This window comes from Thunnus albacares, chromosome 4 (assembly GCF_914725855.1).
Source record: "Thunnus albacares chromosome 4, fThuAlb1.1, whole genome shotgun sequence".
Lineage (NCBI taxonomy): Eukaryota > Metazoa > Chordata > Actinopteri > Scombriformes > Scombridae > Thunnus > Thunnus albacares.
In genome coordinates this window covers 25,774,242-25,786,236 of record NC_058109.1, presented here as the reverse complement: position 1 = coordinate 25,786,236, position 11,995 = coordinate 25,774,242, and the positions used below count along the sequence as shown (strand labels likewise).

The following is an 11,995-nucleotide window of genomic DNA, read 5'->3' as shown; positions in this document are numbered from 1 at the left end:
TCCTCATTCCAGTATGAATCTTAGTTAATTCTTAATGAAGCACTCGCCAACAAAATGATCCTTTTCATGTTAACAAAAACAGGAAATTTGATTACACTATTTAGAAAAAGAAGTGTATAAAGCACATTATGTAATCCTATTAAAGCTGTCATAAGGCTTCTGTTGGAAAACATTGTATTGGAAGGAGAATTACCCTGTATGCGATGCCATGCTTCTGAGCATAAATACCACATCCAGAACAAAATTCCTGCGCTCCAAGCTCAATGGAAATTCCAACAAAACTATGGCTTCCTCCCGGCAAGTGACTCAGAGCCACTGTTGAATGTCTTCCACCTCCTGGCCTTTCCTGCTGCGAGCTCGGGCCTCAGGGTGTGTCTCCCTGTGACCTCATCTTCCCAGAAAAACCTCCAGAAACCCCCAGAAGCAGCACAGTTGCTCACATGATGCAGCCTCCACACAAATCGCCCACAATAACAAACCTGTCAGTTTATAGAAAAACACCAACAGCACTGCTGGCAGTGCCTGTTCGGTCAACCAAAGCATCAGCCATGTGTGTGTGAGTGTGTGTGTGTGTGTGTGCCTGAGTCCCGACTAGCATCCTGTTTATACAGCCTGGTCTCTACTGCCTACAGTGAGAACTGAAGCTTGAACCAGCCTCCAGACTTTTTAGTCTTAACTTCATTGTTTTTGCCAAAGTTCATCCCAAAAATCTTTGTGGTGAATTCTTCCTCAAGGGCAAAAATCTCATGTGGGCAAACTTTCAGTCACCTGTCTGTTAGTGTAACTCTTAACAAGAACTGCTTTAATAAGCAGACCTGCTTTACAGCTCTGTACATCACACTCACCACAAACTGCTGGTCTGGATCAACCAGTGAGGGGAATTATAGATTCATGAAAAGAGGCTTTGTGTTCATGCAAAAGACAATAGCTCTCCGCATGGCAGCTGGACTTTTAAACCAGACACAGCACATTCAGTGAGTCATCTGGCAACTACTGTCCAAAAGTCAGCAGATCAGTGCCAGTAAACGACACAAACAGTTAACTAATGGAAACCTATCTAATCAAAGCAGATAACGGCAGAAGTAATGGTGCACCTGACTGGCTGACTGACAGCTGTCAAACTTTGAGTTTCAGTGTGTAAATCTTACCTTGGTTTCTCTGAGGACTGGCAGGCTGTGACGGATCCGCTGTGAGGTTTGTGTCCTTCACAACAACAACAACAAGTGGATGAAAAAGTCCTCGGTCAGTGCAGTGAGAGGTCCTTAAGGGATTCTGTGCTCGGGCTGCTGTTGGAGTTGCGGCTGAGTGAGAATGCTTGTTCTCTCTGCGTGGCGGGGCTTAGTCCATGTGGCTGGATGGGAAATGAACTTTCTGGGCAGCATGCCAAGAACAGAGTGGATTTTAAAGACACAGCAGTTCGACCAGACTTTACGCTGTGTGTCACTGATTCTTGAGACTTTGGTGAAAACATGTCCCACTAAGAAAAGTGCTGTTGAAAATGAATAACATTTTCTTATTTAAAATAATCAGGGTTGATAATCTGAGGGTATTTTACACAAATGATGACAAAGTACCCACAAAATCAGTTGTCCTCAGACAAGAGATTATCATTTCAATTTGATAAGAAAACAGTGGAAAAATGATTTAAAATGTATACTGTAATATATATATGCCAGATGAAAGAGTAGAGTGAAGAACCTCCTAAAACTAAAAGCAGTGAATCTTCAACAATATTTACTTTTATTTTGAGGTTGCTCCACATCTGCTGAATGCAACAAAGTCACACAAGCTCCTCTAGGTTTACTATTTTTTCCAACAATGTTTACATATTATATTGATGTTGCTACTGTCACAACCATAACGTGTCAACACCATCGCTTTTGTATAGAAAGAATTATTTTAAATTATTAATTATGTTTTACAAGATGGCTTCTGTATACAACTCATGCATGTCATGTGAAAAAGTATGTTTTTGTCACCATCGTGACAAAAACCTCCAAATCATCCTCAATGGAGGCTTGAATATAATTTATGATCACAATAAATACTAGTATGGCTTGAAATATTTCATTAACCTCTTTATTTATAATATACATCATTTCCTCTTTATTTCTTCTACACACAGGCCTACAGTATTTTCTTACTAAATGTGCCTTACTATATGTACCCCTGTATGAATAAAACCATCATTTTATAAAATCTCACTAATTTAAACGTAATTAAATTCATAGTAATTATGCACAACTTCATAGTAATTCCATTCAATTCTGACTTTCCTTTTATGTATTTTACGAAGTTATGGCTAGACAGCAGCTATCAGTGGAAGAGCGAAAGAGAAGAAACAAGGAAGTTATCCAGAAATAAAGGAGGAATACCGGAGAAAGGAAAAGCAAACATGGAAGAACAGAGTAGAGGATGGGAAGCTAAAAGCTATCAGTGATTTGAAAGGGAAAAGAGGAGTAATAAGAGAAAGGCTTGGACACATATCCAGCAAGAGTCAAGAGAGTGTAGGCAAAAAGGGCCCAGAAACACCCCCAGATAGTCCACTGGATCAGACTATACAGGAGACAGCTCACAGTAGGCAGTCTATAGCAGGGGAGAGAGAAAGAAAAACAAGAGCAAGATAATCGGGAGAAAGCTTTGAAAAGTCAACTTAATATAATAAAATATAGGAACAAAATGAAAATGCATTGGCAATGAGAGCAAACTAGAAATAAAAACATTCAAGAATCACCAAGAAAAAAAACAGAGTAGATACTACAGGGAGGCAACCTCAAAAACCCCTCCATCAAGAAAACCTTGCTCTTCCACAACTCTCTCATTCAAGAATTCAATCAAAACAAAAAAGCAAGTCAAAAATCAAAGAACGTGACTCTGTCAGGAAGACAGAACACAGAAGAAAATAAAGCATCAGAGAATGATTCTGACTGACACAGCGAGTTCATCAAAAAGGAACCAACTGTAAAACTCAGTTATTCTTCCGTCTGTGCTTTACGTCCATTCTATGTCACAGCACCAGAAACCAGCTGATCGAAAGATGTGACAGTGCCAATACTGTGAAAATGAATAGTGGTAGTTGTTGTACTAAATTGTTAAATAAGTGACTAGAGTGGTGAAAATATTGGAATTGTTTGTTGTAATTAGGCCACTGTCACCACTGTCAGATGAACCTTTCTTTGTTTTAAATCAATATGCTTATAATCTGTTCCTCCAATATAGTTGATTTATTAAAGTAGCTGTCTCTTTAAAATTAAAAGTGTGTTTTTTGATGTTTAAAATTGTTATTTTGTGTATTTAATGCTACTGATAAAAGTTGCATAATGTAAGAGTTTTTAAAGGAGTACATGTGAAATAGTATAAAATATGAACAGAAGTGATCAACACCACATATGTGTATCTAGGGTGTAGAGATGATTTAAAAGCTCTGAATCTATATTAGACTTAATAAATAGGAATAATTTGCTTTTTATTGGGTCCGATGGTGTTAGTATTGACAGTATGTAATGACAGGGAAAACACATATTTTACAAAAAAATTGCAAAATCAGCAGCTTGCACCGAAATATTATTTGATTGCTGAGACCTTGTTCTATTAACATAAGTTTAAATTTCTTAACATTTCATTTTTTTCTGTTCAAAATTAAAACCTGTTTTATCCAAATTCTCAAGAATCAGTGGTGTGTTACAAGAAAACACATTTTCAGCTGCTATGTTAATCAGTTCCATTCAAAGTTCTGGATTTACTTGTGAATGAGAACAACCTCCCTGTATCTCTACAAATGCATATTTGTTTTACTGATGCTGTTATAGAAACTTAACTTTATGGTAGCTGAGTTATTTAAAGAGCGTCTACGTTGGCACATCAGTTAAAGTACGAGGACCAGAGATGAGAGTTCAACAGTTTATTGTCTTTTCACAGGATTTCCAATTAAATCATTGACTGTTACAGATGATTTAATGGCTAAAAGGCGAATGAAAACAATAATCAGTAACAAATGTACTCTAATAAATCTTAATCAAATCAAAGCACTGGTCATTAAACAAAGAAACAGCAATAACTATAACAATTTTACATAACTTACTCAATCAATGCATCTGTGACAGTCAACTATTTAAGTGGAAAGACAATAAACTGTTGAAGGACTCTCATACTTTAACTGGTGTGCCAATGCAGAGGCTCTTTAAATAACCAGCTACCACAAAGTCAAGTTTCTACAGCTGTAGTAACATCACCACTGACAGCACTGCATAGTAATATCCTCTGAATGTAATATCATAGATTTACATTAATTGATCTTTTTGTGTCACAAACACTCAGATATTTCCCACTTCAGTGATCTCTCCACTCATTTTGGTTATTCTCAAACAGGTCAAACTCAAAAGGTGATGTAGATTTTCACACCAAATCAAACACTGAAAATGAGAAAATGAGATTTACATGTGCTGCAGGTAAATCACAGGAAATGAAACATCTGTCTGTTCAGTTGCCATGAATCAGTTGTCAGTTCTATACTGGCTTTTTGACACTGAGTTGGGTATCATCATGATTATGATCACATACTAAATGGTCAAAGCTCCAGCAGTTTGCAGTTGTAAATCAGTGAGTTGGTGTCTCCCTCTAGTGTTTTTACTTCAGAAGAAGACAGCTGCAGCAGAAAGCCCTGCTACACATCTCCCTGCTGCTGCTTCCATCAGACACTGCACAGCTGAAAACATTAAAAAAAAAAAAGAATGGTTTGTTTTATCATACAAGAGTACCATTTAATGCATGCTTTCAGGCTGTGTGTTTTGTGGCCAGTCTGAAGGCTATAAATATCAATCAACATTCTCAGTGGCCTGAGGAGATTATAGCTACGTGCAGGTACTGAAGCCAAGACAAGTTTTGTTAATCTCTGCGGAGAAGCTTCCTGCAGAGGCTGAAGTTACTGATCTGTTGGAGCACCAAGAACACATTCAGTACACCTGCACTGCAACATGCACTGATAGTCCTTGGTTAGAAACACACTTTGCTCTAGTGGATGGCAGCCCTCCATGGTTTGGGAATTTTTAATGACTCTATAACTTGATTATAATTTTGTTTTTTCTACATTTGGTCCACAGAAATGAACCAGATTTGTTTTTATCAGGCATCAATTAAATACTTCATTCATTCATTTAATACATACATTCCATCTAACTCAGGATTTATTTCATATCAGAAGAATGAAGGTGCCCAAACCAAGTAAACAAAATGTGTCACTTCCTCGCCACAATGTTTTAGCCTTCAGGAAACATGTGACTTGACCTTGCACACTCTTTATCAGACAAACCCTGCAAGCAGCATCACACGGAGGCACTGCAGCAGCTTTCAGAGCCACTGGACCGAGTCACCAGTCCACTATAGAGCTGTGGTTTCTGTCTCCACATGCAATGAGATCACTGTCATTTTCTCTTTGGTCGCTTCCCTTTCACTGAGGATTAACAGGCTGGACTTGATCATTTATGCACCCTCTTCTAACCCTCTTTCATTCACACTGTAGCCTGGCAACAAGCCACTGGGTAATATGCACAGACACAAGGTAGCTTCATGTCACTATTTCTAGGTGCATAATGATCAGGTCTAAAGGGCTGAAAGGATTTGAGAAACAAAAAGTAAAATAAAAAATATGTATTTTAACTAGTATATGTTTTTGTCAGTAATTAAAGCCTAATTGTTCCTGAAGATCTACGGTTCATTGTCGCAGTTGCATATGAAGGAAAGAGTTCAGGTCAAATACATTTCCCTGTGCCACAGTTTTTTTTCTCTTTTTCACAGGCCACAGATCAAATCTGACACATGGAAAACTATGACCAATTCATTGCTGTGTAATTTCAGTGAAAACAAACACAACATCCAATCACTTTAAAAAACTACTTAAGGTCACTGAAATGCCCTGTAATCTTATTTTCTCAATCAGCTTCTTACTATTAGTGATTGGATCCTGCATGAACACACTGTTCCCTGCCCAATTTACAACAAATTTAGTTATTTCACATTTAATATTTCAGTTTATCGTTCTTTCCTCTGTTCTCTTATCACTGGTTGGAAGTGGGCTGGACTCAGTCGGGAAAAAGGTGATGTCACATACTTCGGTGCACCAATCAGTGATTAGCAGCATTTAAGTCAGCGTGACAATCAAATCTGATCAAACCGAACCCACAGCCCTGATGAAGCAGATAGCTGATTATTTTACTGTTAAACCACTGATAAATAAAACCTTTTGTCTTTTATTTGTCATGAAGAGTTAATGTTAGTGTTAGAGAAATACATACAGTATAATATTTAATGTCAAATTTTCCTTCAAAGACCTTAGCTCCATGAAATTTACATTTTTGCATGAATTTATGTCAGTTTTGGCAACAACAATGATTTAAAAGTGTGTAATCTTAAAATAAACACCGTATACTTGATGTATAATATCCATAAATTGAAATGTTCCAGATTTGCACAGCTGCTTTTGCACAATTTTTAATCTTAAAATCCCTCTTTTCAATAAAAAACCTGGATTCTCTCATCAGTGGACTCAATAAAAAACATGTTGGAAGCTGATAATGGGCTCCATCAGTTCCCGGGTTCACTGCCACTGATCAGTATGGATAGATGTGATGAGGATGTTACATCACTTGCAGTGCAGCCAGACGCCAGCAGCAGCATCCAGCTCGGAGGTAACGCGGCGCACAAAATACAGCTGGCCATATTGTGCACCAGCTCGGCTGCGTCAGATCTAAAAACACACACACTCACTCACTCACACACACATACACACACACACACACAGCAGCGCTGGAAGAAGAAGTCACCGCCAGAGAAGAAATATACTGTTTGAAAACTCGGCTGAGCTGGTAAGTGTTCGGATGCGGTAAATCATATTTTTCACGGTGATGCATCAGTCCCATTATGTCGAAGCCTTGCGTGTCCTCTCCTGCGCTTTTGTGGTTAACAGGCTTTCTCATGGCCCGCAAAGCCAGCGCGCATCACCTCATTTTTGTTTGATTTGTGCAGATGTTAGGATGTGTTAAAAAAAAAAACAACCAAAATCTCATGATTCCTTGAATGATGTATGTAACCACACATTGGCATTGAGGATTATCGATAATAACGCCTTTCGCTTGGGAGTAATAAGGGCTTGTTTACCCCCCTCAGGTTGGCGTCTGTACGTGCGGGGAAAATGGTTAAACTGGGGAATAATTTCAGTGAGAAAAATAACGGGAAGGTGGTTTCTGAAGACGGATTTGACACCATCCCTCTCATAACACCGTTAGACGCCAGTCAGCTGCAGTTCCCTCCACCAGACAAGGTAAGATTTTGGATTTGATATTTTCCACTGATTTGGAGAGTCATAGTGAGGGGGTCCTTACAGAACAGACCCTTGCTGTATTTCCATCATTCCAGTTAGACCAATTAGGCTGCTGAAAATGAAGGAAAACAAACAAAAAAAATATATTAGTAGAAAAATCAAACCTTGCACCTTCTGTGAACTCATTTCCTCATGCAGCTACAACTGCAAGCTGATTGGATCTTTTTTTTTTTTTTGTTGCCATGTCTGTACATGTGTGTTGTGTGTTTCTGCCAGGTGGTGGTGAAGACAAAGGCAGACTACGATGGTGAGAGCAAGAAGGGGAAGCTACGATCTCCTAAAATTGCTGAGTTCTCAATAAGCATCATTGAAGGCGTATCTGAGCGACTCAAAGTAAGAATAGTGTCACTGCCATTGTCTGTGTTTCATACATCATCCCATTTTTCTCCCAATATCTCTCGCACTCTCATGCACACATGCATATGCCGGAGAGCTGTTTCCCCCCCTGCAGGCTCAGGACATTTGCCACCGCTATCCAAATTATACTCTGTGGCTTGCTCGCTCAGATCACCTTCATGTCCTGTTTCCTGCTGCTTGTCATCTTGTCAGGCTACACAGGGAGACATAATGCACAATGATTCACTTAACCCCGCCCTGAAACTCTCATTAATTCAGCTGCTGCCATGGCGATAGCCTCCAAATGGCAGCATCCCTCCCACCTCCCTCAACGCCCCCCCTGACCGGGCAGATGTGTTAAGCTGTTCACAACATATATAATGATGTAAACATATGGTTTGGTAAAGAAAAAAAAGAAAAAAAAACACAGTCCTGGCTCTAGATCTAAAAATTTGGGACTAAAAATTTGCATATATATATATATATATATATATATATATATATACACGTCTCACCAGTGCTTTTCCTTTTACCTTTGCATTTTTAAAATTCATATGTGCTCTGCATGCAGACTATACACTCCGCTCTCACTCCATATTTAGAATCAACAGATGAAACTGTCTCTCCTGTGTGTCAAGCTTCCTTTGCTAGTAGAGAGACATTTGAAAGGCAAAGGGACACATCACTGTCTGAGAGAACACAGCTCGTAAAAACTCACATCAGTGCTTTGAAACGCTGCAGGCAGCTCTTTCATCGCAGATAGTCTCTTTCATAATCTCCTGTTGCTTTGCTTTGTACATGTTGTACCGTCTGCTCAGATGTGTAACTGCAGGATTCACACAGACAGATAAAAAGAAAATATCTGTCTAGTTGTTAACAATCTTATCAAACCTCAGTCATCTGTGTTGGGAAAGAGTAACAACATGCATCTACTCTCTCCAAGAAATCCTCGTGTATATTCTGTCAGCAGTCGACACTGGCACGAGGATTTCTCTCTTTCTCTGATGCAACTGCGTCAACTTATTCAGAATATAAAACAATTTCGCTGACGTCGCTTGAAATGATCAAATTTCTCCACAAGCGTTCATATTGACTTTGTGAGTCATAAAAATAACTCACACACATACCGGGGTGCAATATCTTCAGCAATAATGAGACTATTTCTCCCACACCTTGTCTTATCCCCCTCCCACATCCGAGAAACACCAGTAGCCGTTATGTAACTCCCCTGAGAGGTGAGAGCTGGGCTGTACAGATGGTCACACAAGCCATTTTCCTACTGGGTTACTACTGTATGCAGAATATCCTGTAACCCTGACAAGCTGTTAGTCATTGTCATATATACATCGGACATATTCGGATATGTAACTTAGCGTGCACTCTATCTACACCAGTGTGCATCTCTTCTATGGATGTTTTTCATTTCAGTATTTCAACCTTGCACTGCTGTTTAAACTAGAAATAGAAAGACGAGAAAATCTTTAAGTTTGCTCGCTCATCTCCTTTCAATAAAACTGATTCAGTAGGTTTGTGATGTTCGTAAGCTGAGCTGTGAAGCAGACTTTGTGCCGACACTGGAGCTTTTGTCTTTTCTCCTTTAGGTGACCTTGCTGGTGATCTGTGCCCTGGCCTTCCTGGTGTGTGTGGTGTTTCTGGTCGTCTATAAGGTCTACCAGTATGAGCAGCCCTGTCCTGACAGCTTTGTTTACACGGTAAACACTTATGTGAATCATTGTTTGTGACCTGCCTCATGGTGATATGTTAATATAATTTTCCAGGGTTTTGTTTTCTTGTAAAGAATTTTAGCATTTTTGTGCTACATAAACACGGTTCATTATGCTTAAGCTTAGCATTTGCAGGTCTGTATTTTTTTTCTGAATTTTCCACAATTTCACAATAACAGAAGTTCAAGTGAAGTTTAGTTTATTTACCCCCAAAGCTCTACTTTGAAAATCCATTGTATTGTTTTAGAACAATTGAATAGTTTTCTGTTTGTAAATGTGATCTGTAATTGTATAATGTTCTCTTTGAAGGTGGCTTTTTGATATGAATTTGATTAATCATATCACTACTGCCACATTATCAGCTTTTAATTTGTTTTTACCTTTAGGGAGACTAAGTAACTTCTAAGAGAAGAAACAACACAATCTTCCTCTAAAAGATGAGAAGTTGACTTCATAAGCCATTAGATATACTATGTATAATTCAAAAAAAAAAAAGTACAGCCTATCTCGATCTGGTATGACCAGTATGATGGCTAATGTTAGAAAATGAAGTAAATATTGCCTTCATAATAATATTGACAATATTGAGTTATTGTTGTGTTTGTACTATCCACTTGCGTTAAGCTTCCAATAGCTTGGCTCATTCTGTGTGAAAGCCTAATCCATTTCCACAGGCACTTGTATAGATTAGGTATAATGAGGCTTAGCTTGTTTTGAGACTTGTTTTTCTTGTTTGGTTTTCTTATAATGTGAGATTTTTTTTGCTCTGGTTTTAAACAGTACTGCTCCACTTTGTCACTGTCATTCGTCCTTTTATCTCATGTAACTGTGAGCTATGAATCACGGCTTGGTTCTTAGAATTTCATCATTCTTTCTTGAATCATACTTTTGTCACCTTGCATCTAATTTTTCTTTTCTTTTCACTTACCCATTGTGTAGAGCGACAGATTTCTCGTTTCTTGGCATTTTTAATCTTGTACCCTCTCTCTCTCTCTTTCTCTGGAGCAGCAAGGTCGCTGCATGCCGGCTGGGATGTATGGCAACTACCCCCCTCAGGGACCTGGGGGCCGCGGGCGCCTCTTTACCCTCATCAACCACTACAACATAGCCAAGCAGACCATCACTCGGTCAGTATCACCATGGATGACCATCATGTCTGAGGAGAAGGTCACCCAGCAGGAGACGGAGACTGCCCAGAAGCTGGCTTAACCAACCTGGGATCAGGAGGTGGCCTCACCTGCTGCAGAAAAATAAATAATATGGTTGTGCCATTCAAGCAAACCTCAGAGTCCTGTGGCTTTCTGTTGGGTCAAATCAACTTCTCTCGTCTGAGGTGCTATGCTCCCTTGTTGATGTAGTTTGATCAGCTGATGTGTACTGTAGCAGGAAATATGTGGAAATTTTGAACACGTTTTCAGCAAAGCGAGGCTTACACTTGGCTGGATTCATGGTTTGTTTGAATAGCATACGTTATTATTTATATACTCATCACAACAGAGTGGCAAATGTGTAGAAAAAGCCACAGAAAACACAAACACCGACACACAGACACACACTCACTGTCTTTGTACATACACATATGTAACAGAACTCACTTTAGTACTCAGATTGTGAAATGACTGTGAAACATCTTGTGTCTGCGTCGCTTGTTTAAACACACATGCACGCACGACTCCAATAACAATCAGTTTGCTTTCAATCTCCGTCTTTTCAAATACATCATATACTGATAGCGCATGCAAGACCCCATGAGGTCAAGCGAGTGGTAAGATTCTCATGAGGCGACAAAGTTTGCAGCATATTTGCCACTGAGGTCATCTGTGTCAAAATATTTTACTGTCATGATATTGTGAATAATCAAAGCTTGACCAGGAGGAAAGCTTTTAACCAGCGAGAAAAAGACTATTTTAAATCATGTTGTTTTGATTCAGCCCATACTGCTCTCTGCATATAGTGCTGTTAAGGGGTTTTTAGTATTAGATGCTTACGTCTTTTTAACCAGAATTAATGATTGTCTCCATCTTCATTTAAACTCTTTGTGAACACCATGTGTTTTTTTTGCAGGCTACACAAGACTTCATTAATGGTTACTTTTCATAGCATAACTTTTATGCTACTGTATTGAATGTTTTTGCATTGCTAGTGAAGACACTGTATTGTGCAATGCTTCGCATTGATTAATGTCACCAGATGGCTTATTGGCAGCCATCAGAAATAGTAGACTTAGGTTGATGTAGTGGAACAATCTGACAGTAGTTGCTTGTCCTGTTGCTTTTTTCTGTATTTGTCATTTAAATTAAACTGTCACAAATTATGTACCTTTTTCAAACAATGTAATGATTACCATTGAAGTGCATTTGCTACATAAAAATGTTAAATGAAAAACTGAAATAAAGTGCCCACATTTCACACCGACGTCCTTGTGGAATCCATAAATGAGCAAGAACATTTTAAGAAACTGTTTTAGAAGTAAATCTTTTCAGTCCTGCTGAAACTCCCCGAGTGCAGAAAATAAGTACATCTTTAACAGTTCCATTTCCCTTGAGTTTAGATCAAAGAC

At 38.8% G+C, this 11,995-nt stretch overlaps 1 protein-coding gene across 1 annotated transcript; it reads left to right on the top strand.

The window, feature by feature from the left end:
• Window positions 1-6,521: 6,521 nt before the first annotated feature.
• LOC122980954 (neuronal vesicle trafficking-associated protein 1-like) lies at window positions 6,522-11,844 on the top strand. Its single transcript, XM_044349420.1, has 5 exons — window positions 6,522-6,860; window positions 7,162-7,315; window positions 7,592-7,708; window positions 9,313-9,423; window positions 10,444-11,844. The coding sequence occupies exons 2-5, from the start codon at window positions 7,187-7,189 to the stop codon at window positions 10,642-10,644; spliced, it is 558 nt and encodes a 185-aa protein (XP_044205355.1). The 5' UTR covers window positions 6,522-6,860; window positions 7,162-7,186; the 3' UTR covers window positions 10,645-11,844.
• The last annotated feature ends 151 nt before the right edge of the window (window positions 11,845-11,995 follow it).